Raw genomic sequence first — 16,529 nt, 5'->3', positions numbered from 1 at the left:
GGCAGTTGTGGGCGATCAGGCAAGCGGGGGAGGGCAGTTAGGGGCCACCAGGCCAGCAGGGGAGGGCAGTTGGGGGCGACCAGGCAAGCGTGGGAGGGCAGTTAGGGGCCACCAGGCCAGCAGGGGAGGGCAGTTGGGGGCGACCAGGCCTGCAGGGGAGGGCAGTTGGGGGTGACAGGGCTTGCAGGGGAGGGAGGGCAGTGGCGAGGGACCAGAACTGCAGGGGAGGGCAGTTAGGGGCCACCAGGCCTGCAGGGGAGGACAGTTGAGGGTAACCAGACTACAGGGGAGGGAGGACAGTTGGGGGAGACCGGGCCTGCAGGGGAGGGCAGTTAGGGGCGACCCAGCCTGCAGGGGAGGGCAGTTAGGGGTGACCAGGCCATCAGGGGAGGGCACTTAGGGGCAACCAGGCCTGCAGGGAGGATATTTGGGGGCAACTGGGCTGGCAGGGGAGGGCAGTTGGGGGCAACCAGGCCACCAGAGGAGGGCAGTTAGGGGTGACCAGGCCAGCAAGGGAGGGTAGTTAGGTGCAACCAGGCCATCAGGGGAGGGCAGCTGGGGGCAATGGGGCCTGCAGGGGAGCAGTTAGGCGTTGATCAGGCTGGCAAGGTAGTGGTTAGGGCAGCCTTGGGCAAACTACGGCCCACGGGCCGGATCCAGCTGTTCTATCCAGTTCTCTTGCTCTCCCCTCCGCTCCTTTACTTTGAATTTATATTAGTTCACACAAACACTCCATCCATGCTTTTGTTCCAGCTCTCCGGTCCAGTTTAAGAACCCATTGTGGCCCTTGAGTCAAAAAGTTTGCCCACCCCTGGGTTAGGGGGTGATCAGGCTGGCAGGCAGGCGAGCGGTTGGGAGCCAGCAGTCCTGGATTGTGAGAGGGATGTCTGACTGCCAGTTTAGGCCCAATTCCACAGGGATCGGGCCTAAACCAGCAGTCGGACATCCCCCAAGGGGTCCCAGATTGGAGAGGGTGCAGGATGGAATGAGGGACACCCCCTCCCCCAGCCCACAAATTTCATGCACAGATACCTTTTATCCACAATTTACTTATAAATTACCTACTGCATGTCTGGCTCTATACCTTATCTCAGGATGCATAAACAACCAAGATTTGGTTCCTGTCCCAAACAGAAAACTGCCCACTTGTTTTGTTTGTTTAACATACGTGGCTTCAATATCACTTGCTGATAGAACTCTTCAAACAGGTACCTCCTTGTAGACTACCTGTCTCAAGTGATTCAACAACGTCTGACTCTAAACTCCCAATAAGCACAGTTCTGCAGTAATTCTGATTCCAGTTCCCTGGCTCTTAACAACCTAACACACAATTAGAGGAACCATGGTCAGTCAAGCAATGCTTGCTGATTGGCTAATTGCTTGGTTAAACCATTAATTGGCATATATTTGAAAACCATAACAAAATAATGCAGCTAATAATTGATAGTTTATCCTATATAATAAAGATGTAATATGCAAATGGTCGTTATGCCATGAAGCGTAACGACTAACCGCATAACGACCAGATCACAGATCAGCAGGAGGGTGGGGCAGCAAGCTACAAGCAGGCAGTGGAGAGCTACAGGAGGGGGCAGGGCAGCAAGCTATGGGGGGTGGGCGGGGAGGCAGAGGGAGCTACAGGTGGGCAGGGCAACAGGCAGAGAGCTACAGGAGGGGGCAGGGAAGCAAGCTATGGGGAGGGAGCGTGAGGGGGGGCGGGGGAGCTACAGGAGGGCGGGGCAGCAGGCAGAGAGCTACTAGAGGGCAGCAGCGAGCTACTGGTGCACGGATTCATGCGCAGGGCTACTAGTATCAGATAATCTGCCAAGCACTTTACTAGTATACACATTTTCACGTTTGATTCCATAGCCGATGTATTATTATACCTGTTTTAAGGATGTTTTGTAAAAGTAAGACTAATTTTTAAGCAACTTTCCTACAGCCACATAGCTAGAAATTGATTTACACTCAAAGTTCCCTTCACAGCCACTAATGCTATACCACCTCTCAAAGACAAAGGCCCTGTGTCTTTTCTGTATCCTAGCCTCAGCATCCAGAAAAATGCCTGTCACATACTAGATGCTCAATACCCAGCAATAGAATACAATCATTAACTCTTGGGACTCTGAGGGGAATGCTTCATTTATACGTCATAATGCATATCTGCCTGAAACATAACAAATGGAATCAGTGAAGAAACATTTATTTTAACCAGAACAAGTAAGCTTTACATTTTCAACATATCAAAATTTTCACCATTTATTGAATGCAAATAAATAAATATAAAAGATGTTAACACATCTTCTGGCTAAAATTTCAATTATGAAAAAGTTGGAAAATTTAACTTATCTCCACAGCAACTACACCCTGCCAATGGATACATTAAATATGTATGAACATTAGACATAATCAAAATAAAGAATGACTCAGGAACTAAACTGCAGTGGTTGTCAAGATTGTAGGCCTAAACTTAGCGAGTTAGCTCATTTAATCATAAATTGCAAACAAATTTGTATTTTATTTCCTTGATTTTAACAATTACTAGAAAGTTAGTACATACATACACACATATAATATAGGAAATTTTGCAAACAACAAAAAAGGGAAAGGTGAGCAAATCATTAAGAAAGTTGCTTCCTTGAAGTTTATTAAGTTTTATGACACCCACCCAATGACAGTCCATCATAGATTCTAGTTACCCTTATAAAGTAGAGGATCCATCTGACTCGTTTATCCTGCCTTATCCTATTATCCATACTTTAATGTCTTTCTTACATTTGACTTCTATCACACTCAAATGAAAATCCTTTTAGGAAGTTGGTGTAAGAAACAGAAACCAAATTTAAATATTCTGGCTTCAATTCTTAGTTAACTTTTTGCCACAAAAGTAGTGACTCTATTCTACCCAATGTCTGATGTAGCATACACTCCAAATCAACTTAACACATCTACAGCTAGGAAAACAGTGAGCCTGCTGGGGATGTTCCAAAGTTACCAACCCCCACTGCTTCATTCAGCCTCTGCAAGTGCAAAAAGGAGCATAATAGTATTGATTTCCTAAAATTACTATGAGTATTAAAAGTGTCAAGCATATAGTGAGTAATTAGCTATTTTATTTTGAGCTGCAGTTTCTTTATAGGTTAGAGGATGGATAAAATCTAACCCAAAGAGTTGTGAGAATTAAGTACACATATTAAATCAGTTGTTTGCTTTACTATCTTGCCTCTAAACTACTCCCATTTTAAGATCCAGAAGAAATTTAAAATCAAATGTATTAGAAGATCACAGGTTTGTTCAAAGAATAAAAATGGCAGCAATCACAGCTTATTAAAACTTCTGTAATTTTTATGGCACCAATACAACTGTCCTATGCAGGACTACAATTAACATTTATTAAAACATAAAATATGTTCTAGAAGAAATTCAGATAAGTCTTTTAAGTTAGAATTCATTCACATTCTTACCTTTTCTTCTAGGTTGTCCTTCAAACTCTGATATTTTAGCTTTAGTTTTTTGTTCTCATTTTCATTCTGGTTTAATTCCTCTGTCAACCTGTCACACTGTAATTTTAACTTCTCTAGTTGACAAAGATGGACTTTGGCGATATTCTTATCTTCTAAGCTTTCTGCCTGAGAAAAAGAGGAGAAAAGAGAAAGTCCACTGGCCACAGCCAAACTGTACACCAAACAAATTACACATTACATCAGGAGGCAAACACTTCCAGTTGTGGCTATCTCTAAGAGTCCCTACATAAACAGAACAAAAGAAATGCTCTTTGCATCTATTCAGTCACTCCTTAGCACTCCCTGGGCATTTACTTAGTGAAAAGTACTGTGCTCGGTGCTGACAATAACAGATATGAAGAGTAAAAGAGACCGATGCCAAAATCAATGTATACAACAATGAATGAGAAATACTTAATGAAGGTGTAGGTGGAGTATTGTGACAACCCAAAGGACACTAACTCTGCTGGGAAGGGAAGGAGTTACTAGAGAAGTGTCCCGAGTGGGAAGTACTATGAGCTACTATTACTGACTGATCGGTTTCTCATTTATACTGGTAAACGGAGCTTGACAACATTCCTATTCAACCTAAACCTCCTGACTCCTGATTTTGGTGAAAGAATTGTGTACTTTTTGTAGTAATTATTAATACCACTCCTGTAGAACTAAAAAGATTATAAATTGCAGCAGCCAAGAAACTACATGTAACTTAATATGAAAAAAAAAAAAGTTACCAGTGATTATTTCAGTATCAACACTGTAATAAAATACCTGATTTTTCATCTTTAATTGCAATATAACAGAATCAGCTTTTAAAAATTAGGAATAATATATTCCATGTATGGAATTCAATAAAAATCTGCCATGTATGTAAACTTACAGACTTTTAAAATAACAATATAAACACTAGATATCATGCACTATTCTAAGATATTTTGTGTAGCTTCATTTCGTTCTCACAACCTGACCAGGAGGTACTATTATTTCTGTTTTGGAAATTGAAGCACAGAGATACCAATAAGCTGCCCCAGGGTAGTAGTGATTAAGTGCAGAGCCAGAATTTGAACCCAAGAATTCTCTCCAATATCCATGCTTTCAACTTCCCTGCCACACTGCTTTTCTACAGGTACATACACCACAAGGTTTCAAAACCAGCTGGATGCAACTTGCAATATTAACTGTTCACACCTTCCAGTTACTAATAGCCTGTAGGCAACTACATATAGTCTACTTATATAGACTTTAGTGCCTAACATATACTTTTTTTCTTTTCATAATTTATTATATCTTTTTGATCAGTTATATAGGAACACAATTATTGAAAGCAATTGCCTGAAATAAGTTTTGTGAGTTTTAGACAAAATCTAAATTTTATTCAGCCCACAAAATTCACCTAAAATTTGATGCCACTTGAAATTAACAAGGAGTTTTTATGAGGAATTGTGTATAACCCAAAATAAATTTACAAAATAAAGTCTCTCATCAGGAAAAGTGGTCAATTATGACTTGAAGTTGCAGTAGAAGGCTTTGGCTTTTCTTTATGTCTATTAAAAGTGGAGGTATAGAAGGTTCCCCTAAAGCCAGGGGGTGCTGGAGCTGGCTCACAGAGGCTATCTAGAACCAACTGTGCTCATCTCTTTCCAACTCTGTCCCTCTCCTGTGATGTCTTGTTTGATAGCTTGAAATCAGCCAAAGGAGGTATTTATACCACTGAACTTGGGAAACGCTACAAATCAGCTTTCTTCCCATCCTTCCAGAGAGCCTTTTGAAAACATTTACCAGCACACTAATGCCTAAGTTTGACTAAAAACTAGCTTCTTGTTATGGTTTTATTATTATAGTTTATAAAATAATGGCACACTCACAAAAATCCTGTGATAAAGACATTACTGTTCCCATTTTTTTTATTAAGTGCAAAAAGGTTAAGTATGTTGACCAAGATCATATGGCCAACAAATGGCAAAAGTATAGAACTCCAATCCTTGGTCTTTTAATTCCCAAAAAAAGGCTCTACAAAATTTTTTTTGTTGAAATCATAATGAAGTGGTAACCCAATATCCTTCAAATATTAACAGCAGCTACATTATTTCATTATAATATTTTACATTTAATTTTAAAAATAGGCATGAGAAGAGTATTTCTAGATAGAGAACTATAATTTTTGCAGTGGAAAAATAGGGGTGAAATACCAGCACTTATTAGACTCAGAAAAAGTAATAAATTAAAGCTGAAAGATAACAAAATATAACATTTATAGAGCTACTATCCAAAGCACTCTTGTACATAATAAAGTCTATTAAATATTCTGTGATATTATCAACTCCTTTTAATTAATATAAGTAAGCAAAGGTATAAGGTTATATTAATGAAATAGCATGAGGTGAGGGTTGTTCCTTATGGGTAACTCATTCAGTTGAAAAGCAAAGTACGAGGCTCACAAAAACTCTGGTTCTCCTTTTAAGCTCTTATGTTGCTTTTGTGCCACATTAAAGAGTAGCTGCAACACTCCTCCTAAATCTCAGTCTTCCAAAAAAAAAAAAAAAAGTCTAACAGTTTCAGGGGATACACAGAATACTTCAAAATTACATATTCTTTACATACAGTTAATTTTCAAAGCTTATTGTCTTCTCATTGTACATGAACAAAAAGTACTTCCTAAAGAAAAGATGAGGAAATTAGTTTTCCCCCATTACAGTGAGAAATCCAAGCCATAAAGATCACAGAGCAATTCAGGAGCAAGTCCGCTGATTTCCAGCTTTTAAGCAATTTGACCCGCCCGGCTGGCGTGGCTCAGTGGTTGAGCGTTGACTTATGAACCAGGCGTTCACAGTTTGATTCCTTGGTCAGATATATGCCCTGGTTGAGGGCTCAAACTCCAGTAGGCAGCATGTGGGATGCAGCCAATCAATGATTCTCGCTCATCATTGATGTTTCTTGTAGGCAGTAGCTATAGGGTTAAGCCTTGGACTGACCTGTGGCAGGGCCACAAACAAGTCCCAGCTTGGAGGGCAGAGCCCTCCTAGCATAATTAAGCTTGACCTTATAGTCCTCCCTAGTTCCTTCCTAGGTAGCTAATGGGCTGAGGGAGGTGCAGCAAGTGCTGCCAAAACAAGGTGAAACTCGAAAGAACATTGTAAACATGTTGACCACTTCCCTTGTTTTGCTTTGTGTGCTCTTACTATAAAATAAAGCTTCGGCTTACAGGCTGCATCACTGTGTCCTCATCCAGGCACAAGTGAACCTACCTAGCCCCAACTGATTCTCTTATCTGTCTTCTTTAATCCTTCACCGCCCCTTTTCAAGTTCACCCCTGGCCGTGCTGGATGCAGTTCAGTTTCTATCTCTCCCTTCCTCTCCCTTCCTCTCTGAAATCAATAAAAGTATATTAAAAAAAAATTTTTGACCCTGTAGGGAGCGGTTATAGGGTTAAGCCTCGGACTGACCTGCTGGCAAAGTCACAAACAAGTCCCAGCTTGGAGGGCACAGTCCTCTAAGCATAAAGCTTGATCTTGTGACTGCTCCACAGATCTTTCCTGGGTAGCTAATGGGCTGTGGGAGGGGCAGCAAGTGCTGCCAAAACAAGTGAAACTTACAAGAACATTGTAGATTACCTTGTTTGTCCCTGACTATAAATAAAGCATCAGCTTTGCAGTCTCGATCTGTTCTGTGGCCTCCAGCATGGCACAGAAGATCCACCTAGACCCAGCTTATTCTCTTGTTCTGTCTTATTCTTCATCCTTCACCGCCCTCCCTCAGGCTCGCGGATCCCTTGGCTGTGCTGGCGTGGCACATGACCCGACATCCATTAAATATCTTTGGTTTGTCTCAAACATTATTAACCAATGTAAAACTCAAAGGCTAACACGGGCCAAATAAACAAGGTTTAAGTTTATGTGGGCCGCAAAAAAACAAAAGCTTCAATTTTCATAGAAACGTATGTTTATTTTGAAAATTATAGTATATAAAAAAGAACAAGAGCAATGATAAAATTAATGTTTTCTTCCTGCCACTTGGAATCTCTTCTCTGCTACTGTCTTTCCTACTTCGGGGGAAATCTTGTTCACAGTGATTATTTTCAAAACTGATCCAAGGTGAATGTCAGTAATTCTGGATATGACCGGAGACTTATTTCCTTTCATAATTGTAAGTAACTGCTCACAACATTATATTGGCTGGGCTGCAAAAATATTCGTGGGCCAGATGCGGCCCGCGGGCCGTGAGTTTGACATGTTTGATGTAAAGAGACACAAAAAATGGCTAAGACCAAATTAACTGTATGTGCTCATAAGACTTATGAGCACACACACAAAAAAAAAAAATATATAAGACAGTCTAAATGTGCTTGCTATTCTATACAACAAAGAGCTATAAAAACACAGAGGATTAGAGATTCATCCCAACTTCAATAAATCCATAGAAGAGATGAACAATTAACTGGTCCTTGAAGGATTAGGCAGCATTACAGGAAAGGACCATCCTGGAAAGAACCACTTGTCAAGCCATGACCTAACAAGTCACTATATACCTATCCTCATTAGAAACCCTGCCTTCCTTTAAGATTCACTCTATTTCTCATCAACTCTCCCTTCCCTGCTGGCAACAGCTGATTGACCAGTCATCCTTTCTGGCATGTGATCAATTGATGCCTTCACAATAGCATCATAAATACCCAAATATCTATCCAATAAACTAACATCAAAGTTATCTGACCTGTTGTATTACAATCACCTTCATCCACATCCCACAACAGCAACCAATTGCATTATCACACCTTGGTCTTTAACTCTGAAAATCTAATCTCTAACATAAAAATCCTGACCAAATAAGCAACCTACAATCGTAGATTCCTATCCTTCCACTCTCATTCCTTTGTCCATGATACTTCTTCACCAATGTTAGCTACATCAGTGCATGACATGCTCCCAGACTAGTCTCATGCAGTTTCTATCAGTCTTCACAGCAGTTTACATCTCGCCACTCATAAATTACTTACTGCCCTGCTGCCCTGCTGCTCTGCTGTACTTCAGAGGGAGGAAAGAGACTGGTTAGCATTCACATCAATAAGCTCAGACTATGAGCTTACTCAATCTTACTGGTTTCTTTCAAAACCTTCAAAGGAAGATGTGCCCTGTCTCCTGTTATGTGCTATCTACTCTATTTTTTATCTGACCTCCTCACATCTCCTCCTGGACCTTCTCCACCAATCTCTCACAAACAGAATAAACTCTCCTTTAGTTCTTCTTTTAGCCTGTGTGCCACATTTGACACTCTTGACTATTCCTTTCTTAATATGTTCTACCTGAATTTCCACTCTCTTCTGGTTCTCCTCCTCTCTTTCATATGTTCATTTTTATTTGCCAAACATCTTTCTCAATTTTTCCCTTAAACATTGATGTTCTAGGGTTTTCATCCTCTTCCTTTTCCTTGCATGACCTCATCCAAATCCCATGATTTCAATGACCACCAATGGGTTACTGGCTGTAAATATTTTACTTTAATCTCAAGTTCCTCCTCAACATCTAACCTATTATGTACTGACTATTCTACCTAGACTTTCATGGTTAGGCTTAAGTTCCCTTCTTCCTAACTCAACATGGATTTTGTATTGTTCTCTCCAAATCTGTTCTGTCCTTATTATCTATCTTGAAAAATAGCCTCGTTATCCACCTAGTCTCCCGAGTCCATACCTAGACATCCTTAAGAATAAACCTTTTCCAGTATAGCAATGTAGTTAAGAAATAGACACTTTACCTGGGTTCAAATCCTGTCTAAACTACTTTCCACCTTGGGCAAATTACTTAACTTCCCATATCTCAATTTCCTGAACAGAGAGAAAATAATACCATAAAGTCTGCAGGAATATTAAATTAACACATGTAAAGTTCTTATAGTAATAACTGGTACAAACTAAGCAATAAAAAAGTCTTCTACTATTATTATGATTGTCACAGCTAATCAATCAATATAAAATCCATCTTTTATTTTCAAGATCAGCTCTTCTTCATCTCTGACGAGTGTTCATTCCAATAAAGACTGATTAAAAAAAATAATATAGAATCTATATGATGATAAGCATCTTGGAGAAAAAAAAAATGAAGCAGAAAGAAGGGATAGATTTATCATGCTCCTGACAATCATGTTATAAAGTTATTTAGCCGCTGCATGGTGAAATGCTAATACCATTAGACTTGGAAACATTTCCCCAAATGCAAGAACTCAACTATGCATTTGCCCAGGCACCTTTGATTTGGAAAAGAAAGGGTAAATCTCAAAAGCCTTACGTTTACACAGCCCGTAAGCTATCCACTTTAGTTACCATACTAATAAGGGCTGTGGTTATAGCTTCTATGGCCTTGGTAAGTCTTTGCCTTTTATATTTTAGGAGGTCATAAATGTTGAATGAGGGCACATTTCAGACCCACAACTTATTGCCACCTCTGCCTTTTTCTGAACTCCCCAAATAGCTAATGGTTCCTTTTAAAAGGCTTCAGTGCTCTGAAAGAGGTGCTCCCAGGTGGCTGCTGTAACTCATTTCAACCTGGCCGAACGGCCATGGATAAGCCTCTTTATTGTTCGTTTCAGCTTCCCATCAATGCTTAGGGATACAGAATCATCTCTAAAAGTTTACGCTCTATTAACTTCATGAGCCACCAGAAGAATTCCTTCATCAGATAATTCAGCACATGTACCTTAAGTGTCCTGATATGATTCTCGGCTTCACTCTTCTCTTTCTTGAAGTGCTTCATGAGCTCCTGGACGTTTTGTTCGTGTTTAGTTCTCACACTGTGCAGTGAGGACGTGAGATCTGCCAGCTCCCTCTGGTGCACATCTCGTTCCAGCTTTAACTGGGTGATGATAGTAGCCGTTTCTTCATCTCTAGATTCCGCCTGTGTCTTGAGGTCAGAAAGGTTCTTAAGCACTTCCTTCCTGGCTCTCTGTTCCTCGGCCAATTTATTAGCCAGGTCTGCCCGGATGGCACTCAAGTTCTTGATGGCCTCTTGCATCTCCAGAAGCTGAGCTTTGTCCTTGGCCTGGCTCTTCTTTAATTCTGCAATTTCTTCCTCCAAGTGAGCTTTCTCCACTTTCAGTTGGCTCTGAACCTTATTCTGCTTTTGGATTTCAGAGTCTAGCCTATGGATGGTGTCCAGGGAATCCTTGACTTCTAGTTCAAGGTCAGCTTGAACAGCCTTCACGTCACTTAGCTTCTGCTCCTTACAGTGAAGCTCCTCCTCCTGAAGGGCCCGCTTGGTTAGGACCTCGTTCAATTCCTTTCGAAGGTTCTCTATTTGTTGTAACGCCACATAAAGCTGGCTTTTCAATTCATCCTTTTCTTTTAGGATCTACCAAGTTAAAAATACAAAACAAAAACAAATTACTATAAAATTCACCATAGAAAAATAAGAAAATAGATAATAAAAGTCAGCATAGACAATGCCAGAAAACAAAATAAAGTTTAATTCACAAAGAAAAATATTTATTTGTTATTTTTTATTCTTTCTTAAAAATATTTTAGCCTAGAAAAAGAGGAAACATACAATTATTCTGAAGTAGCACCACATTGAAATATGTTTCAGATTGTCATTACCAAAACATCAATCCTTGCTCATACATATTTATTTAAATGTAAGATAAAGTTGATCAAAAGAATAAGGAAAAAGACTCCTATTATAATTTATCAGAGATTGAAATAATATAGTATAGTTTATTTAAAATAACAATGATTTGCATTTCAATGCCATACTTTTAAAAAGGGAAAACTTCAAACCGATATAGAAAATATAAGAAAGCACACAGATACAATCTAAGAAAGGTAATGGTATAAACAGCCATTATTAATAAAATAATGTCAATAGTGACGAGAAACACAATAGTACATAACTAGGAGTCTTGAGGCCCCATAAAGGTAGAAATGAGATTAGTTTAAGATTGGGAGTGGTTGGGAAGGATCTCAAGAGAAAAGGCAAGGGACCAGACAGCCATCACCTTCTGCCAGCCTCCTTAGGGGGGTTAGGGTATACACTGAGGGACAGAGATCAAGAACTGGCCTTCTAATCCTCACCAATCATCAATGCAAATAAAAGAGTCAGCAGGGAAGGAAGCAGAAATTGCCACAAACATACCTCCAACACTGGCACCAAGGACAATATCTGTACCTGCTTACTGATGCCCACCATAGCTCAAACCCAGAAAAAAATTAAGAGTCTCATTTCAGAATTTGAAATAATGAATTAAAATGCAAATACTGTTACTGGAAAGAGGTCCTGGCCCTTAGTGGGTCTGCCTAGGGGTAGTCTGCAGGTTCTTGATTTCATGCAGGAAAAATTTTCACAACAGGAGTCCAGGTGATTTTTTTTTTTAATATTTTCAGAGAGGAAGGGAGAGGGAGATAGAAACATCAATGTTAAGAATCATTGATCGGCTGCCTCCTGCGCGCCCCCTACTGGGGATTGAGCCTGCAACCCAGGCATGTGCCCTGACAGGGAATTGAGATGCTCAACCCCAGAGCCACACCAGACTGGCCAGGTGAGTTTTAGGGGACATTAAAACTGGGGACAGTGAAACAAAGAAGGGCCTAGAATAACAGGAGAGGTACTAGGTGGGGAAATGAGCCTAGGCTGGGTGGCTTTGGCTCACTAAGTCAAAAAGGGGGCCTCAGGGATGGGGGGTGGGGGGTGGGTTGCCCAGGATAAACTGCTACTGCCTATGCTGCACTGGTTGCAAGCTTCTCTGGGGTTTCTTAGAGTTTAGGAGATGCAGGCCTGTGGGGAAAGAACAGGGAGAAGAAGGGGAATAGGGAGGGTGTGCTCCTTGGAGGGAGAGCCCAAGCTGGGACCTTACTTTTGAGGGGTTTTAAAGGCTGGGCGTTTAGGGGAGGTCTTCAGGGAGGATCTCAATAGAATATTCATCAGTTTTATGCTGATGTGCCAAAATGAGATTTATTCCCTTAACTTCATTTGTCCTTGGGTGTGATTGGCAAATGGCACTAATTGGATTTCTGCTATCTATCTCCCTGAATAGGGTGATTTAAGCTATTTACCCTCTGGTTAGGGAGAAGTGCAAAGCATTTACTCTTGAGTGTCCTTGGTTTTGGGAAGATAGGATTTACTAGATGGCTGCAAACTGCTGTTTAACTATCTGTCTGGGTTTCCCAATTCCTTTTGCCAAGAAATTTTCTAGCCTCTTACTATACTGCCTCAATACTTGCAAGGCATTTTGACACTTCATATTTTAATACATCAGTGTGAAACAATCCATGATAAAATTAGTGAATCACTCAAAAGCAAAGTTTCTTCAAATCCCTCAGTTCAAACAGGGAGAAACAGAATGAAGCTGACATGAGAAACAATAAAGGAGGTGGGTGGGTGATTAAGCAGTTAAGCTCTGGCCAGAGAACTGAATTTGCTTCTCAGTCCAGTCATAAGTAGTTCTATGGCCTTAAGGAAATTATTTTTATAAAGGACATAGTAGTAACATCATAGAGCTGTGAACACAAGTGGGAAAGGGGATACAAAAAGCAGGGGCTGGAAATTAAGTTCAAGGAAAAACCTTGGTATTCATGCAAGAGAGTGATCAAAACTGTGAAGAGGGATAACTGATAAGTGTTCCTGGATTGCAAAGACTGAACACAGATAAATGAGTTCACTTGGGAAAGATTGTAAGGCAGGAAAAATGGCTAGAAATACAGATAAGCCTAAGGGTAGATGTATTGTTTGTCTACTGCAGTGTAACAAATTCCAACAAATTTAGTGGCTGGAAACAATATACATTTATTACCTCAACTGTGTCCATAGGTCATAATTCCAGGCAAGGCATTCTGCTAGGAGTCTCCTGGGGCTGAAACCAAGGTGTCAGCTGACCTGGGCTCTAGTCTGGAGCCTTTGGGGGAAAATCCACTTCCAAGTTCATTCATATTCTTGGCAAAATTTAGTTCTGTGAACTTGGGTTCCTGTTTCCTTCCTAGCTTTGGGCCAAGCGTTGTTCTAACTTCTAGAGGTCATCTGATCTCCTTGGCTCAGGGTCTCTTCTGTCTCTGACACCAGCAACACCACAATAAATCTCATAGCTCTAAATCCCTCTAACTTCCCCTTATCCCAACAGGCAAAATTCTATCTGCTTTTAATGGCTCTTGTGATTAGATTAGGCTCATACAGATAATCTCCTTATCTTAAGGTCAAAACATAATCATGGGAGTGATATCTCATCCTATTGACAGGTCCAGTCAAAGAGTGAAATGTCTTTGGGAGTCACTCTACTTACCACCTAGAGAAGACAAAAAGGGACAGAACCAAGTCATAGCTGTAAGGACACTAATACCATCTGAGAAAAAGGGGAGGAGACTTAAATACAGTGATTAATTTTTAGAACAAGTAGCAAAGCCCCCTGGCCATGAGTTGAGAGACTTCTGTGCAGCCCCGAAGATAAAAATCATATTTTCAAGATGAAGCTCAAGCACATGCAATGGCTTTGATTTAAAATACTATCATATCTTCCTAAAGTTAGTTTAAACAGCGAGGATATTTGTTTTTTCCCACATAGCAGGAACTGATTGGTTGGCTCAGAAAGAGTCCTTCAAAGCTCAGGCTCTGATACTCTACAATTCTGCAGGTTTTACACACATACACACACACACACACACACACACACACACACACACACACACACACATCAACTCATGACAAAGGTAACAGTCAAGTTTGAAATTTCTTTGGCAACACAGGTACTAAAAACTAAGTAAGTTCATCCATTTTTTTTTTGATTAATTGCTTGGCTAGTAGCCACAGCTCTAGATATTGTCTAGACATTGTCTCTGAGTCTGAAAATGTCAGTGTCTTAACCCCACCTCAATATCCTAGACATCCCCAGGAGCCCTCAGTTGAAGAGCCTTTACCTTGAGGAAGCTCAAAACAACAGACATTGGGCTCCTTTGTGTGGCCAGGAATGCTTGAGTAGAAGTGCTTGAAAAGGGCCTGAGAAATCTGCCTTGTTGTTTTTTGGTTGGTTTTTTTTGTTTTTTGGTTTTTTTTACTTCATATTTATTTCTGCTATGTGTCTGACCTCCCTCTCTTGCTTGGACTAACTTCAGGATGGACAGATAATTTGACTTTTCCAACACTAAAAGACTCCAAATTATCATACTCAGAAAATTTGGATTACAGGTTGCAGATTTTTAATTTCTCCACACCAAAAATTTAGCTCTCTGCTTTTAGACAGACCAGTTTCAACCCATACTTGTCTTTCTCTTATAGCACCTTTCTGAAGGCTGCAAGAAGTACACAACATACGCCAACATCCTAAAGTTTTCTTACTGGTCACTTACTAGTAATACCACACTCTGAGGTGTGGCATCAATGCCCCAAGGTATGCCTTCTGATGGTTAAACCAACTAACTTCCAATAGCACAGTAAAGTGTGCCAACTTTCCCTTTAGAAATGTATGATCCTCCCTGTCGTCACCCCACTTCTCCATTTAGCCAATCCTATATTTAGGATTTTTTTACTAATAAATAGCTCCTAGAATTGATGTTTCACATCAGCTACTGAGAATAAGGGAAAAACTACAATCTAAATTGGCTTAAACCACCAGGTAATTTATTATCATTTCCCCAGACAGGACTGCTGCAGACACAGTACATCAAAGCTCAAGTCCACCTCTCTGCATTTCTCTCAGCAATACCCTCTCTGTGTGACCCTTCACTCTCAGGGCCATAGCAAGACAGCTTCCGCCACTCCAGACATTCCAGCCAAATACAACATCAAGAGAAGGAAAAAAGCTCTCATCTCATGAATCATTTTTAAGAGCGAGTAAATGTTTACCCAAAGCTCCCCAACAGACTTCATAGAGAATTCTTTATTGATCAGAATAGGCTTGCATACCTAGTACTTGGGCCACATGAATTTTTGAATGGAATGGAATGGAATGGATTGGGGTGCGGAGGTAACCAAGATCACTATAGGAGCCTACTGACATTTCTATGTAAGTTTTGGGTGGGGATGGAAAAAGTAGAGAGCTGGGTTGATTATAGACTGAAGATCAGTAAAATGTGTGAGGTGGAAGGAAGAAATTAAAGATGCCAGTGAGCATGTCATCAGAGTAGCTTTTCAAGAAGTCCAGTGTGATGGGATAAAACTGATTCCAGGAAATGGCTGAACAACCAGAGGAATGCAGGAAGATGAAAATCAAATGCCAATGGTTCAAAAAGGAAAAGGGGAAAGAGGAAATGTGTAAGATCAGAGACTGAAATTTTGGAACTAGAGATCCAAACATCCAGAAATTACAAATGATAACAAATTTTAGTCACAGAACTTAGCTGCTGAGAGGTTTGAAGGTAAATTAGGAAATTAGTGAAGTATGAAGATACAGAATTAAATAGGTTAATGACTGAAACTTTGAGGTCGCCAAAGATAATGGCAAAAATAGCATGTAATGAAACAGGTTGAGGGGAAGTCAGGTGTAAAAATCCATGAGAAATGTTGACGCGTAATGGAAAAATACATCACAGTCAGGAACAATGGGGAGAATGTTCTAACCAAGAAAACCCTGCTTCCAAAGAAGATCAGCTGTAAGTAAAGATTATGAAAGAATTGTAATGGCTGGGTAAAGCCAAAAGAATGAGACTGTCTAAAACCATGATGGACATAGGAGTAGGAGTGAACTCCTCAAAGGCCTGATGACAAAGGACACATAGTTTTTTTGAATTAACTAAAAGGTGGCCAAGGAAATTAAAAATAATAATAATAAGTTATTTATTTGCCTGTGAGGAAACATGCAGACAGATTGCTAAAATTATGCTAATTCAGGGTGGGGTAAAAGTAGGCTTACAGTTGTGAGTACGCAAAACAGAGTTTATTCTTATATCATTATGTATTAATTATTGTATAATTTTCCATACAAACAACTGTAAACTACTTTTGCTGGACCATATAATCAGTGATCTAGCCTTTCCTTAATAGCATTTGATAGGACTGCTTACATATTTTAAAAGTACTTACTTAAGCATTGATCATTCTCACTTTTTAGACATGAAAA

At 40.2% G+C, this 16,529-nt stretch overlaps 1 protein-coding gene across 1 annotated transcript in view; it reads right to left on the bottom strand.

Moving 5' to 3' along the window:
- The window catches only part of CEP128 (centrosomal protein 128), a 384,557-nt gene that overhangs the window by 223,506 nt on the left and 144,522 nt on the right, over positions 1 to 16,529 (bottom strand). Inside the window, exons 16-17 of the mRNA XM_080673796.1 lie at positions 10,193 to 10,843; positions 3,465 to 3,629 (exon numbers count right to left, since the gene is read on the bottom strand). Of these exons, the coding sequence (XP_080529922.1) occupies positions 3,465 to 3,629; positions 10,193 to 10,843 (816 nt within the window). The remainder of the gene's footprint in view (positions 1 to 3,464; positions 3,630 to 10,192; positions 10,844 to 16,529) is intronic.

This window comes from Plecotus auritus (genome assembly GCF_963455305.1).
Source record: "Plecotus auritus genome assembly, chromosome: 1".
NCBI lineage: Eukaryota > Metazoa > Chordata > Mammalia > Chiroptera > Vespertilionidae > Plecotus > Plecotus auritus.
The sequence above is the reverse complement of the archived record's forward strand: the minus strand, read 5'-3'. Positions and strand labels throughout refer to the sequence as shown.